This window comes from Hibiscus syriacus, unplaced genomic scaffold, assembly GCF_006381635.1.
Source record: "Hibiscus syriacus cultivar Baekdansim isolate YM2019G1 unplaced genomic scaffold, ASM638163v2 tig00110467_pilon, whole genome shotgun sequence".
Lineage (NCBI taxonomy): Eukaryota > Viridiplantae > Streptophyta > Magnoliopsida > Malvales > Malvaceae > Hibiscus > Hibiscus syriacus.
In genome coordinates, this window is record NW_024062749.1 from 1,346,568 (window position 1) to 1,363,526 (window position 16,959).

The following is a 16,959-nucleotide window of genomic DNA, read 5'->3' on the forward strand; positions in this document are numbered from 1 at the left end:
GTTTCTAAGAATAGTACATCGGAATCACTAAACGTTAAAATTATGTGTCTGTCTCACTTCGTCTTATTGTACGTGTATATAAATTTTTAATCTAAATTTATTTTAACTTAAATCTCATTGTATGTAAGTTCGTTCAAAATTATTTTAACCTAATTTTATGTAATTTCAGTGGAAAAATGAAATATTGTTATTCCTTATTGATCGATAAGATATGTGCATTGTTAATAGGTTAAAAAAGTTTTAAACATACACTATATTGTAATCGTCTCAGATTATTTAAAAAAATATTTTTACAAGCTTTATATATAGGGATGGTAAAAAGCATTCGAACCTAATGGGTTTTGATCCAATCCTATAATTTTTTTTAATTTAAATTCAATATAAGTTGAGATTAGAGTAAAAGTTGCTCAACCTAATTCAAATAATTATTATAATTTCTCTCTCTATACATATATGAATAATTATATAATGTCTCTTTATATATATATATATATTATTTCGATTCGTTTCTTATCAAAAAAATAAAATAAAAAATGCGTCGGATTAATGTGATTTCTTGTACCAAAATTTAAAACAAGTTCAAGCAAGTTGCCAAAAGATGGATCAATCCGATTAAATTTGTATTGACCAATCATTTATCTTGGAAATGATTCCAATCTTGGGTTATCAGTTGGTTGTTAATCTCTTGAAGAGGTCAAAACAAAGGAACCATTTTTCTCTCGGCTCAATGGGATTCAAACAAAATCATTCCAAATTTAGGACATCAACAACATTCCAAAGTTTCTGGACATCCAATCATGTGCCCTTCAATCACCAGCAACGACAAATACCAGAATGTGTATATATATACACTAGTTTTTATGAAAACACATAACGGGGGCTTTTAATTTGTCCTTCATTTGTCAGAGGTGAATAGACAAACGGGGCAAGCTACTATTTCTCTTGTCCCACATTTCCTCGGATCTGTACCTCAATAATAAAACATCTTCCGAGGAGTTTCAGAGTTCAACACACACAAACACAAAATGGCATTCACCGGGACTTTGGACAAGTGCAAGGCCTGTGACAAGACCGTCTACGTGGTGGATTTGATGACTCTTGAAGGAGTCCCTTATCATAAAACCTGCTTCAGATGCAGCCATTGCAACGGATACCTTCAAGTGCGTCATTTTTCCTCTTAGGATGGTTCTTTATTTTATTTTTTCAACTCGTTAAATTCAGATTTGAGTTGACATTTATGGTCATTGACAGATGAGCACTTATTCCTGGATGGATGGAGTTCTGTACTGCAAGACTCATTTTGAACAACTATTCAAGGAATCTGGCAATTTCAGCAAGAATTTTCAATCAGGTAAAATCCCGTTTTTACGTGCTTTCACTTCCTTCCCCTCGTTCCTGTATGGCTACGCCTAACTACATAATCTTCTTTGTTTTGCAGGGAAAACTGAGAGAGGTGAACATGTATGTTTCCTTCCTTTATGATATATATAGTGCTACTATCTTTCCAATCGATTATTATTATTACACAGTTTTTTTGCAATATGTTACAGAATAGGACTCCCAGCAAACTTTCATCCATGTTTTCTGGAACCCAAGACAAGTGTGCAGCTTGCGAGAAAACGGTGTATCCGTTGGAAAAGGTTACCATGGAAGGTGAATGCTACCACAAGACATGTTTTAGGTGCGCCCACGGAGGCTGTCCTCTGACACACTCTTCGTATGCCGCCCTCGACGGTGTCCTGTATTGCAAGCATCACTTTGCTCAGCTTTTCATGGTGAAAGGAAACTACAGCCATGTTCTTCAAGCAGCTACACACAGGAGGAACAGCTCGTCCACGTCATCAACCGACCTTACTGAAACTCAAGCCACACGAGAGGAAACTGCCGATGACGATGAGGACCAATCCAAAGAGGCATCCGATGATTAAACACACCATCGGTTCTTTATAAACTTCCCCACCATAATGCTTTTTGAGAGCTTCTGCAATGAACTTGTTTGATTGGGTTTTTTGATTGGATTGATTTATTTTTATGTACTTTGATGATACAAACAACATGCATGATCAATTGATAATATATACTTTGAACAATTCCCTCTTTTTTTCTCTATCTAGATTTTATATTCAAAGTGGCACATATATAGAGTGCACTAAACAAAATTCATTATGGACAGAAAATTAAGTGAATAAAAGTACCCTTAATTGGGTTAACATTTGTACTTACATGGCATCAGAATTCAAGTTCTGCAACATACAAACATAATCGAATATAGAGACAGAAAGCCTTAAGTATATGTCAGCACCAGATGCCAAAGGATAGTATTTGTATTTTTAAAGTAATAGCAAACTCATTTTATATCCTGATTTGCAACATGAAATCACACCCTTACTCTCTATATTATGTAAAATGTTGTATTTTCACCATCTGTCGTTTTCAGCGGCAACTTTATCATCGATGTCTACTTCCACGGATGATGCAAATTCTCTTCTTAGATTCTCAGTCTTCTGTTTCAATGCTGTGTCATCCAAGGCAGCACGGATCCCCTCCTTGATCTCTGTTTGTAATTGTTCCACCTTTGGTGAACTAGAGTCTTTAGCCATCTCTACCTTAAATTCTTCGATTTTGCCATGAAGACCAGCTACGTCGACTGCCCTTTAGATTTGTCCATCAATCTCTTTCTTCACACTTAAAATCTTATCTTGTAGTTCTGGCCCTGCATCTGCAACCTTTCTCTTTGTCACTGTTGGGGAAACCGGGTTATTTCCCACACGAACGTAGTTTCAAAATTAACATAAAATGTCAAGATCAAAACCACCAAAGGTTGCATAGCGGATAAACCCGTCAAACTATTTAATATTGAAACACAATGTAAAAACCGAATAAAGAACAATAAAGGAGAGAACACACCAAATTTACGAGGTTCGACGAGAATATCGTCTACTCCTCGGACACCACACCAGATGATAACTTCACTATCAAAAAATATTACAACAAATGGAATTCTTTAGAATTCCCAAAGTGAGAGAATGAAGAAAACAAGAGTGAGAGAAAACTTGGGATGATTTCTAATGAAATACTTAGGCCTATTTATAGTTGAGTTTTAAGGACTAAACTTATAAATAACATAATATTTTAGGGACTAAAGATGAAAGATAAGTTGACCACCTACCAAAGAATTTTCCAATGTGTACAAGTTAGCCACCAACCAAAGATGTCAACTTTGCCAACTTTCAACTTTGCTAATTTTTCAAGTCAAACATAACAAATCTCCACCTTGGCTTGAAATTACCAAGCCTACTCAATTTCTTCAACTCTCAAATTTCATGAAGTTTTTTTAATGTAGTGCCTCTAATTGAGCTCACAAGCACCATGCACCCGAAGGTGCTCAAACTTTCAGGATGTTAATCAAGTTCAAACAATGATTGAACTTGATTACTGTTACCACCTTGGTCATCATATCTGCAGGATTTTCTGATGTCGCAATTTTATGAAGTATAATCTTTCCTTCTTCAAAGATCTCCCGCACAAAGTGATACATCACGTCGGTATGCTTAGTCCTTGAATGGTAGACTTGATTTTTCGCTAAGTGAATAGCGCTCTGACTGCCACAATAGAGATTAATGTGACTTTGAACAACTCCCAAGTCTTCCATCAACCCGTTAAGCCAAATTGCTTACTTTACAACCTCTGAAACTGCCATGTATTCTGACTATGTAGTAGACAAAGCCACCGTAGATTGCAAAGTAGGCTTCCAGCTTACTGGGGCTTTAGCAAAAGTAAACAAATACTCAGTAGTTGATCGATGCTTATACAAATCACCAGCATAGTCAGAATCAACATATCCAACCACACACTGACCAAGTGCTTCATCCTGTTCAAAAACTAAACCAACATCCACAATTTGTTGGAGATACCGTAGAATCCATTTCACAGCTTGCCAATGTCCTTCTCCAGGATCATGCATGTACCTGCTCACAACTCCAACTGCTTGTGAAATGTCAGGACGCGTACACACCATTGCATACATCAAGCTCCCAACTGCATTAACATATGGAACTTTTGCCATATACTCTCGTTCTTCGTTAGTTTTAGGAGATAATTGAGAACTAACTTTCAAATGAGAAACCAGTGGGATACTTATATGTTTGGTATTTTCATTCATGCCAAAACATTGTACCTTTCTCAGATACTGCTTTTGTGTTAAACAAAACTTCCCTCTCTGTCTATCTCTTCTTATCTCCATACCAAGAATTTTCTTGGCCTCACCTAGATCTTTCATCTCAAACTCTTGATTAAACTGAGCCTTTAATTTGTCTATCTCCTTTTGACTCTTCGAAGCGATCAACATATCGTCAACGTACAAGAGAAGATAAATGAAAGATCCATCTTTGAGCTTTTGCAAATACACATAATAATCATATTTGCTTCTAGTGTATTTTTGTCTCCTCATAAATCTATCAAATCGCTTGTACCACTGCCTCGGAGATTGCTTCAATCCATATAGCGATTTGTTCAGCTTACAAACCCATTTCTCACAACCACCATCTTTGTATCCTTCTGGCTGAGTCATATAGATCTCCTCTTCTAAATCACCGTGCAAGAAAGCCGTATTTACATCAAGTTGAGCTAGCTCCAAATTCAACTGTGCTACCAAGGCCAATAATATTCTAATTGAGGAATGTTTCACAACAAGAGAAAATACTTCATTGTAGTCGATTCCCTCCTTTTGAGCGTAGCCTTTAGCTACCAACCTTGCCTTGTAGCGAACATTTTTCTTGCTATGAGATCCATCTTTCTTTGCAAATACACACTTGCATCCAATTGCTCTTTTACCTTTCGGTAATTGTGTCAGTTTCCAAGTGTTGTTCTTTTGGAGAGATTGCATTTCTTCATCCATGACACTTTTTCACTTATCACTTTCCAAGCTTTGTATTGCTTCTTGGTAAGTGATAGGAATATAATCATTAACAACTGAAAGAGCATAGGCCACCATATCAACAAATTGAGCAGGTCTACGAATTTCTCTCATTGGCCTTGTAACTAAAAGTGGTTCTGGTGTCTCCAATGGTTATTGGGTTTGAACCTATTCATCTTCTGATTCTTCTATTAGAGCTGAAGAATCAGCTGCATCAACTTCTATGATCATCGTCTGTTGAAACTCCACCTGTTTTGGAGTATGCTCCACCTGCTGCGGAGTACTACTTGCTGGACAGCTTCATTTGTTACCTTCTTTACTAGGGCAAATTCATCAAAGGTAACATCTCTGCTACAAATTATCTTCTTGGTGTCTAAACACCAAAGGCAAATTCTCTTCACTCCATGAATGATTCCCATAAATAATGTAACACCCCCAACCCATACCCGACCCGGATATGAGTTAGAGATACTACATTGACTTTAAAACACAACTCTTAACAAATAATAGTAAAATATTTGTACTTATATTAAGAAAATGCAATAATATACATACTGTAATATAAGTTTACCAAAATATTCAGAGCATACACAACTTAACTCTTTAATTACATGCCAACTGCCATTTACATAACAAAATGACCTACTGATTAAGTTGCTTCTGATATGATGATTGCAGGAGTAATACTGTCAAGCTGCTTCACCTTTCTCGTCTATTTCCTCGGATCCTACGTGTGAAACACTCACACGCTAAGTCATCGACTTAGTGAGGCAATAATAATAAGGCAATTGTAATGAAAATGTCATGATCATATGAGATGAAATGCAAACATGTACTTAATCAATGTAGTATACATCATCAATACCCATACCTGTAAGCGTATGACTGTAACATTTATGAATCTGTATTAATAAGTTTATTGGCCCATGATAGCATATTGAGAACCTAAGGTATTTGAGTAATGTGAGGTTGTGCACTATGCTGTCACCACAGCTCGTATAAATGCACCGAAGTGCCCCGTAGAATTGCACCGAAGTGCCCCGTAGAATTGCACCGTAGTGCCATATAATGATGTCCATAAGGACCACATAGAATTCCTTAAGAATCATATACATATACTATGGATCAAGTATGTGTCTTTCAAGACTTCACACAGGTTCCAAAGGATATACATATGTCCTAAAGAACCGCGTATACCCTCTACCCTTGGCATGCCAACTATACCTATAGTTCTCATCTACATAACATGGGCTTTTACATTTCAAGTAGTCTATATCGCGTAGACATGTAAATTCTTACCTTTTCACATAGCTCATAACTTTTCCCACATAGTCATGTCATATAATGCATTTTATATGAATTCATGTCATGTCTCATAATACCGACTATGCTCATGTACCAAGATATGAAATCTAGACTTATCACAAGTCTAGAATGGAGTATATTTCTATAATCATGCTATGCATATGCACTCACCTATACTTCTTTGCCTTTTCCTCGATCGATCCTACTGGTAGATTGTTCCCGAACTTGTGTAGGCTCGGTATCTACATAAACATAATTTTCAAGAATGATCATCAGATGTCTATGTCTTGAATTTAAGCTTTAATAGCTTACTAATTTAAGGAAATTATAGCTTAGTCTTTCTTTCTTTCTTTTCTTTCTTTTTTTTTTCTCATGGGGGAATCGGTTCCCCCCCTGGGGGTATCGATTCCCCACTAGCATTCTGGAATTCATATTCGTTGAGGGGGTATCGGTTCCCCCCTGGGGGTATCGATTCCCCTCTAGCATTCTGGAAATCATATTCGTTGAGGGGGTATCGGTTCCCCTTGAATGGGTACCGATTCCCCTAGCCCGAAAATCCTAATTTGAGCTCGGAAATCATCCCATTTCAGCTCAAACATACATATTTCACTCTCTTTACTACTCTTAGCTTTCATACACTTACTTTAACTAATTATTATCCATTAAATACCTCTAAAACTTAGAAATCTAATTCTCCATGTAGAATTTAAGAATCCAACCCAAATTCCAATATGTTCTAATTTGAATTCTAACACCTCATACTTCTTAGTTAGCTTCTTGACAAGTCAAAAATCTTATTCAAACTTCAAAAACTCATTCCTATCAAAATTTCATCTAAAAATTCATTTTCCAAATCTATCTCTAAAACACTTATCTTGTTGTTTTAATGTCATATAAGCTTTCCTTTAGCTTATATAACATCCAAACTTTCATTTCCAATCTTAAAAATCAAAGAAACTACCAAGGTTCAGATTCTTACCTTTACTTGCAAGCTTCACGTTGAGAGAAGGAAGAGAAGAAAATAAGGAATTTAAGGAAGAAGAAATGGGAGGGTTCTGGAACCTAATGTCACACGTGGGTTCTCATATAACCCCATAACATTTTATTTTTAATTAAAAATTCCTTACAAATGACCATTTGGTCCTTACATCCATCTCATATTTACTAACCATACTTTTTAAACTATATAATTATTCTACTTTAATCACCAAATGTTGAAACTTTGCAAATTAATCACTCACCCGACATGGAGGATGTTACAAATCTCTCCCCCCTTAAGAAAATTCGTCCTCGAATTTTCATTGCACGAACAAATGAGGGTATTGATGTCGCATATCTTCTTCACGCTCCCATGTTGCTTCTTCTACTTTGTGATTTCTCCACAACACTTTGACCAAAGGAATAATCTTGTTCCTCAATTGCTTAACTTCATGTGCTAAAATTTGAATCGGTTCTTCCTCATAAGTCAAGTCAGGACGAACCTCAATCTCTTCTGGTGTCACGATATGAGAAGGGTCAGATCTATATCTTCGAAGCATTGAAACGTGAAAAACATCATGTATCTTTTCCATCTCAGGTGGTAAAGTTAGCTGATATGCTACAGGTCCTACTCTCTTTACAATCTCATATGGTCCAATAAACCGAGGACTCAATTTTCCTTTCCGACCAAATCTCAACACCTTCTTCCATGGAGACACTTTTAAAAACACTTTATCTCCAACTTGAAATTCAATTTCTTTCCTTTTAAGATCAGAATAGGACTTTTGCCGATCAGAGGCCACTTTGAGGTTATACTGAATTTCTTGAACTTTCTGTTCTACATCTTGAATTAAATCCGGACCAAGAACACTTCGGTCTTTGAGTTCATACCAATTTAATGGAGTACGACATTTTCTTCCATATAATGCTTCATAGGGGGCCATCTTTATACTAGACTGATAACTATTGTTGTAAGCGAACTCTGCCAGCGGTAAATACTTTTCCCATGATCCTTTAAATTCCATTACGCATGCTCTCAACATATCTTCCAATATCTGAATAGTTCTCTCTGATTGCCCATCAGTCTGATGATGAAAAGCCGTACTAAAGTTTAAACGAGTCCCCAACGCTCCATGCAAAGATTTCCAGAATCTAGAAGTGAATCGAGGGTCTCGATCAGAGACTATGGAAACAGGTACTCCATGCAATCTAATAACTTCTCTAATATACAACTCTACATACCTTTCCATAGAGAAATCCGTTCTAACCGGAAGAAAATGCGCAGACTTAGTTAATCGATCAACAATTACCCAGATTGATTCTCTTTTGTTCGGGGTTAAGGGTAACCCCGAAACAAAATCCATCATAACATTTTCCCATTTCCATTGAGGAATGAAAAGCGGTTGCAATAATCCTGATGGAACTTGATGCTCGGCTTTGACTTGTTGACATATCAAACACTTAGACACAAATTCTGTGATGCTTCGCTTCATCCCTGACCACCAAAATCGATCCTTCAAATCCATATACATCTTGGTTCCACCCGGGTGCATCGTTAACGGACTGCAATGAGCCTCTGCTAATATCTCCTTCTTCAAGTCGTCATTGTCGGGTATTACAATTCTTCCTTTACAATATAGATTTCCATCTGACTTAATCTCAAAGTCTTTAATCTCTTTGTTCTTTACTTGCTCAATTCTTTTCAAACACACTTCATCTTTACATTGCAATTCTCCTATTCGTTCCAACCATGCTGGTTTAAGGGTTAATTATGCACAAAGACCACCGTCTCCCGTTAAAGATAATCTTGCATCCATAGCTCGTAAAGCTGCAAACATCTTTCTACTCAGAGCATCTGCTACCACATTAGCCTTTCCGGGATGATAGTCAATTATCACATCATAATCCTTTAAGAACTCTACCCATCTACGTTGCCTCAAATTCAATTCTTTTTGAGTCATCAGGTACTTCAGGCTCTTATGATTCGTATATAAGTAACAACGCTCCCCATAAAGATAATGATGCCAAATCCTGAGAGCGAATACTACAGCAGCCATTTCTAGATCATGAGTGGGGTAATTCCTTTCATGTGGTTTCAACTGTCTCGATGCGTACGCTACCACTTTTCCTTCTTGCATTAATACACACCCCAACCCGTTATGGGATGCGTCACTGTATACTACAAAATTCTTGCCAGATTCCGGTTGAACCAATATCGGAGTTTCCGTCAGAATTCTCTTTAAAGCTTCGAAACTTTCTTGACATTCAGAAGTCCAAACAAATGGTACATTCTTTCTCATTAGCTTTGTTAGAGGCAGCACAATCATCGAAAAATTCTTAACGAATCTTCGATAGTAACCGGCAAGTCCCAGAAAACTCTGAACTTCAGACACATTCTTAGGAACTTCCCAATCCATTATAGCTTTAACCTTTTGAGGGTCTACTCTAATCCCAACTGCCGAGATCACATGCCCCAAGAAAATTACTTCCTTTAACCAGAACTCACATTTGGACAATTTGGCATACAACTTCTTATCTCTTAAAATTTGCAAGACGATCCTCAGATGTGTGCTATGCTCTTCATGGGATTTCGAGTACACCAGTATGTCATCAATAAAGACAACAACAAACTGGTCCAAATAGGGCTGAAAAATCATGTTCATAAGATCCATGAAAGCAGCAGGTGCATTCGTTACTCCGAATGGCATTACGATGAATTCATAATGACCATATCTCGTTCTGAAAGCCGTCTTCGGAATATCTTTCTCCTGGATCTTCAATTGATGATAACCCGAACGTAGATCGATCTTCGAAAATACCGAAGCTCCTTTTAGTTGATCAAACAAATCATCAATGCGCGGAAGAGGATACTTGTTCTTGATGGTCACCTTATTGAGCTGTCGATAGTCAATGCAAAGGCGCATTGATCCATCCTTCTTTTTAACAAATAACACCGGAGCTCCCCAAGGCGATACACTTGGTTGGATAAATCCCTTCTCTAGCAATTCTTGTAATTGATTCTTTAACTCTTGCAATTCTTTCGGAGCCATTCGATAAGGTGCCATGGCAATCGGAGCTGTTCCCGGCATTATTTCAATTTGGAATTCTACCTCTCTATCCGGAGGTAATCCTGGCAATTCAGCAGGAAAAACATCAGGGAACTCTCGAGCTATTGGAATTTCCTCTAACCTTTTCTCTTGAGCTCTTGAATCAATCACATTTGCAAGAAAACCCTGACATCCTTGTAGCAATAATTTCTTGGCAGACATCACTGATATTACATTTTCTAAAGGATTAAACTTTTCACTGCTCACACTTATCTTTGTTCCTTCTGGACTTTTCAGAGTTACCTTTTTCAATCTGCAACTAACATCTCCATAATAACGGAACAACCAATCCATTCCCAGAATCACTTCAAACTCGTCAAAGGGTAATTCCATCAGATTAGCAGGGAATTCAATTCCCTGAACCTTTATGGGACACCCCTTATAGACTTTATTCACCCGGGCACTATGGCCTAACGGAGTTGTTACTATAATCTCATTACTCGTAGCTTCTAAGGGAATCCCCAACTCCTTTACTAACTTACTTGTAATATAAGAATAATTAGAACCCGGATCAATCAGTACCAATACTAATTTATCATACAACTGAAAAGTACCTGCTATAATATCAGGGTCATCACGGTCTTCACTTGTCTTTAGGTTGTATACTCGAGCAGTAGATCGAACTTCAGGTTGAGCAGAGAATTCAGACGGGTTCCTTCCTCTGCCTCTTCCTCGTCCTCTTTGTGAGAAAGAACCAGCTCTTCCAGATGGTGCCGGCTCACCAACAATCAAGGGACAATCCCGGACAAAATGTCCGGCATCTCCGCATCGAAAACAATTCCCAGCAGCCATACGACAAGCCCCATAATGGTTTTTCCCACAGTGCTCACACTGTTTCCCTTGACCCGGAGTAGATCTCCCAGCATCGGATTCCACTGACTGCGTCTGTCTAGTTCTTGCCTGACTTGCTCCCCTAGCAGACGATGCAACTGATTCTGATCTAGTTTGTGATCGAAATCCTGAGTCTCTTCCCCTTTTTGTTGGTGTTGAACCAGAATAAGTAGTCGTCCTCTTTGATGTCTGAACTCTTGAGTCCCCAAATCTTTCATTCTGAGCCCTTTCAAGAGCTTTTGCACGATTGATCACCTCCTGGAACGAGGACAAGTTTAATACTATCAACATTTCTTTAAGTCTAGGGCGCAAGCCTTCCACGAACCACTCGCAAGCATCTTTTTCAGTAGGCACAAGCTCAGCTGCAAACCTGCTCAGCTTATTAAACTCACATTCGTACTCATACACAGAGCGGCTCATCTGCTTCAAATTCATAAATTCCTGCTTCATTTGGCGGATAAACTGATCTCCAATATACTTGTTTTTAAATTCTTTTAAAAACAAAGACCAAGTCAACTGGTCGGTTGACATTCTCATGGTGACGTTCGTCCACCATATCCTCGCCTGACCCCTCAATAAAGATACAGCTCCATCTAATTTCTCCACTTCGGAACAGTGGATACCATCTAACATGATTTTCAAATCATTCAACCACAGATCCGCTGACATTGGACCTTCCTCAGCTTCTCCCTTAAATTCGGGAGCTCCTAAACTTCTCAATTCTTTTGCTACATTAATTCTTTGAGTTAGTGGAGCAGGAGGTTGAAGACGCGTCAGAATAGCGTCTAACGTTCTGAAGAACGTATCTTGATCTTGCACATGCACTCCTTGAGATGCATGTTCTTCACCTTGCATGGCCAGGGCAGGTGAATTACTACTTTCAGCATGCCTATCTTCTCCCGCTTCACTTCGGGAGCTATTATGTCCGGACATCTAATAAGAATAAACACATTGTTCTATTAGCAAAACAACATACTCATACTATACCAGATCAGAAGTTCTCACTATTTGTTGGCATGTATTCCATTTAAAGACTCTATAGACTCTGGTTTATGCCTAGAATCGGCTAAACCATAGCTCTGATACCATTAAATGTAACACCCCCAACCCATACCCGACCCGGATATGAGTCAGAGATACTACATTGACTTTAAAACACAACTCTTAACAAATAATAGTAAAATATTTGTACTTATATTAAGAAAATACAATAATATACATACTGTAATATAAGTTTACCAAAATATTCAGAGCATACACAACTTAACTCTTTAATTACATGCCAACTGCCATTTACATAACAAAATGACCTACTGATTAAGTTGCTTCTGATCTGATGATTGCAGGAGTAATACTGTCAAGCTGCTTCACCTTTCTCGTCTATTTCCTCGGATCCTACGTGTGAAACACTTACACGCTAAGTCATCGACTTAGTGAGGCAATAATAATAAGGCAATTGTAATGAAAATGTCATGATCATATGAGATGAAATGCAAACATGTACTTAATCAATGTAGTATACATCATCAATACCCATACCTGTAAGCGTATGACTGTAACATTTATGAATCTGTATTAATAAGTTTATTGGCCCATGATAACATATTGAGAACCTAAGGTATTTGAGTAATGTGAGGTTGTGCACTATGTTGTCACCACAGCTCATATAAATGCACCGAAGTGCCCCGTAGAATTGCACCGTAGTGCCATATAATGATGTCCATAAGGACCACATAGAATTCCTTAAGAATCATATACATATACTATGGATCAAGTATGTGTCTTTCAAGACTTCACACAGGTTCCAAAGGATATACATATGTCCTAAAGAACCGTGTATACCCTCTACCCTTGGCATGCCAACTATACCTATAGTTCTCATCTACATAACATGGGCTTTTACATTTCAAGTAGTATATATCGCGTAGACATGTAAATTCTTACCTTTTCACATAGCTCATAACTTTTCCCATATAGTCATGTCATATAATGCATTTTATATAATTCATGTCATGTCTCATAATACCGACTATGCTCATGTACCAAGATATGAAATCTAGACTTATCACAAGTCTAGAATGGAGTATATTTCTATAATCATGCTATGCATATGCACTCACCTATACTTCTTTGCCTTTTCCTCGATCGATCCTACTGGTAGATTGTTCCCGAACTTGTGTAGGCTCGGTATCTACATAAACATAATTTTCAAGAATGATCATCAGATGGCTATGTCTTGAATTTAAGCTTTAATAGCTTACTAATTTAAGGAAATTATAGCTTAGTCTTTCTTTTCTTTCTTTTTTTTTTCTCATGGGGGAATCGGTTCCCCCCTGGGGGTATCGATTCCCCACTAGCATTCTGGAATTCATATTCGTTGAGGGGGTATCGGTTCCCCCCTGGGGGTATCGATTCCCCTCTAGCATTCTGGAAATCATATTCGTTGAGGGGGTATCGGTTCCCCTTGAATGGGTACCGATTCCCCTAGCCCGAAAATCCTAATTTGAGCTCGGAAATCATCCCATTTCAGCTCAAACATACATATTTCACTCTCTTTACTACTCTTAGCTTTCATACACTTACTTTAACTAATTATTATCCATTAAATACCTCTAAAACTTAGAAATCTAATTCTCCATGTAGAATTTAAGAATCCAACCCAAATTCCAATATATTCTAATTTGAATTCTAACACCTCATACTTCTTAGTTAGCTTCTTGACAAGTCAAAAATCTTATTCAAACTTCAAAAACTCATTCCTATCAAAATTTCATCTAAAAATTCATTTTCCAAATCTATCTCTAAAACACTTATCTTGTTGTTTTAATGTCATATAAGCTTTCCTTTAGCTTATATAACATCCAAACTTTCATTTCCAATCTTAAAAATCAAAGAAACTACCAAGGTTCAGATTCTTACCTTTACTTGCAAGCTTCACGTTGAGAGAAGGAAGAGAAGAAAATAAGGAATTTAAGGAAGAAGAAATGGGAGGGTTCTGGAACCTAATGTCACACGTGGGTTCTCATATAACCCCATAACATTTTATTTTAATTAAAAACTCCTTACAAATGACCATTTGGTCCTTACCTCCATCTCATATTTACTAACCATACTTTTTAAACTATATAATTATTCTACTTTAATCACCAAATGTTGAAACTTTGCAAATTAATCACTCACTCGACATGGAGGATGTTACAAATAAAGCCTTCTTTGCTCTCAGATCAAGTTTGGATTCCTTCACATGATAATATGTAGGGAATCATAATCAGTAGCATGTTTTCCAAACCATACCTCCAATGGTGTTTTTCCTCCTATCGCTGATGACGGCAGACAATTGATGAGATGGCCAGCATATGTCATAGCCTCAGCCCAAAATGCCTTGCCTAACCCAGCATTAGACAACAAACATCAAACTTTCTCCAATAGTGTTCGATTCATACGCTCTGCCACCCCATTCTGTTGTGGTGTATTTCTAACAGTGAAGTGTCGAGCAATACCATACTCATGGCAAACGTCAAAGAATGTGTCACTTTTATATTCTCCTCCATTGTCCGTCCTAAGACATTTGATTTTTCTACCAGTCTGGTTCTCGATCATATTTTTCCATTTAAGGAATATTTGAAGCATTTCATCTTTAGACTTCATCGGATACACCCAAACTATTCTGGAAAAGTCATCTACAAAAGTTACAAAATAATGGTTTCCTCCCAAAGACGATGTCTATGAAGGACCCCATACATCAGAGTGAATATAATCCATAATACCTTTTGTATTATGTATAGTGGTGCCAAACGTCATTCTCTTCTGCTTTCTCAGAACACAATGCTCGCAAAAGTTCGATTTGCAAGCCTTTGCACCTTTCAACAATCTTTTCTTTGCCAGAATTTGCAAGGGTTTCTCCCCAACATGTCCCAACCGCATATGCCACAACTGGGTTGCATCCAAATCATCACATCCGAAAGATGCTGCAACTGCTCTAATAATTGTACTACCTTAATAGTAATACAAATTATTTTTCCTGATGCCCATCATCATCACAAGTGCGCCATATGTGACTTTTAAAACTCCATCTCTCATAGTGACTACTGAGCCTTTGGATTCCAAGGCTCCCAACGAGATGAGATTTTTTTTCAAACTGGGCACGTATCGGACATCAGTCAGAACTTTGGTTGATCCATCTTGATTCTTCAATCGAATTGAACCTATCCCAACAGTTTTATAGACATTGTCATTGCCCATATAAACAACTTCTGCATTTAGTTCTACTAAATCGGAGAACCACTTCCGATTAGGGGACATATGATAGGTACAACCCGAATCTAATATCCACTCATCTGAATGAAATGTTGTTGATGAAGCAACCAATGATATGCCAGAGTCATTTGCATCATGCTCTGCAACACATGCATCTGGAGCAGTTTTTTCTTCTTCTTCAGCTTCAGATAATCTTTCTTCTAATGGTCTTTCTCATGACAAAAGAAACATTCATCTTTTCTTAGTCTGGACTTCGACTTTGATCTCCCTCTCCACTTTGGCTTTTGACTTTTTGAGCAACCTCTTGCCACCATGGTCTCCGCTGCTTCGTACTTGCTCTCCTTCTTGGTTTTCTTCCTGAGCTCATAACTATACAAAGCAGCAGTTACATCTTTAAGGGTAACATTATCCTTACCATGAAGTAACGTTGTCTCAAGGTATTCAAATTCATCTGGAAGAGATGGCAACAACATCAAGGCCAAATATTCATCTTTGAATGTTTCATCCATGCCCAATAAGTATGCTACTAGCTCATTGAACGCAGTGATGTGTTTATTCATACTGGTGTCTGGTTGATAATCAAATATGAACAATCTTTTCTTCATGTGTAGACGATTCTGAGAGCTTTTCTTTAGAAATTTTTCCTCCAATGTTTTCCACATCTTACTTGTAGAAGTCTCGTTCTCATACTTCTGTTCCCTGGAAAAACTAAGATCGAATCGTGTTGCACGCCAAATGATTGATTGTTCTCTATTCTTTCTCCTCCATATATTTGAGTTTTTCTTACTCAATGGCGATGTCTAGACCTTGTTGGAATAAAGCGTCTAACACCTCGCCTTGCCACATGCCAAAATGACTGGATCCATCGAACAACTCTACCGAGAAATTTACATTTGAAATCCTCCTCCTCACAGGTCCGGATGAAGAGCTTGATGTCTCAACTGATCCGTATTTTGACATTTTAATTCTAACGAGCAATATTCAATAGCATGAATTGTATTTTTTCAGCAACGAGACCACCAGAATAACTTCAACCAAAGCTCTGATGTCAATTGTTGGGGAAACCGAGTTATTTCTCACACGAACGTAGTTTCAAAATTGACCTAAAATGTCAAGATCAAAACCACCAAAGGTTGCACAGCAGATAAACCCGTCAAACTATTTAATATTGAAACACAATGGAAAAACCAAATAAAGAACAATAAAGGAGAGAACACACCAAATTTACGAGGTTCGACGAGAATATCGTCTACTCCTCGGGCACCACACCAGATGATAACTTTACTATAAAAAAATATTACAACAAATGAAATTCTTTAGAATTCCCAAAGTGAGAAAATGAAGAAAATGAAGAAAACAAGAGGGAGAGAGAACTTATTTTTTGGGATGATTTCTAATGAAATACTTAATCTATTTATAGTTGAGTTTTAAGGACTAAACTTATAAATAACCTAATATTTTAGGGACCAAAGATGAAAGATAAGTTGGCCACCTACCAAAAAATTTTCTAATGCGTACAAGTTAACTACCAACCAAAGATGTCAATTTTGCCAACTTTCAACTTTG

At 37.5% G+C, this 16,959-nt stretch overlaps 1 protein-coding gene and 1 pseudogene across 1 annotated transcript; one reads left to right on the forward strand and one right to left on the reverse strand.

The window, feature by feature from the left end:
* Positions 1 to 11,817, reverse strand: part of LOC120127430 — a 30,533-nt pseudogene extending 18,716 nt beyond the window's left edge.
* LOC120127429 (LIM domain-containing protein PLIM2b-like) lies at positions 900 to 2,023 on the forward strand. The gene is made up of 4 exons (XM_039145339.1): positions 900 to 1,160; positions 1,252 to 1,351; positions 1,439 to 1,461; positions 1,551 to 2,023. Exons 1-4 carry the CDS (start codon positions 1,026 to 1,028, stop codon positions 1,926 to 1,928), a joined length of 636 nt encoding a protein of 211 aa, XP_039001270.1. The 5' UTR covers positions 900 to 1,025; the 3' UTR covers positions 1,929 to 2,023.
* Positions 11,818 to 16,959: the final 5,142 nt, after the last annotated feature.

Coding starts and splice junctions, on each gene's coding strand:
- LOC120127429 (XM_039145339.1), top strand. CDS start 1,026: ATGGCATTCACCGGGACTTTGGACAAGTGCAAGGCCTGTGACAAGACC. Junction 1,161..1,251: donor ATTGCAACGGATACCTTCAA/GTGCGTCATTTT, acceptor GGTCATTGACAG/ATGAGCACTTATTCCTGGAT. Junction 1,352..1,438: donor CAGCAAGAATTTTCAATCAG/GTAAAATCCCGT, acceptor TTTGTTTTGCAG/GGAAAACTGAGAGAGGTGAA.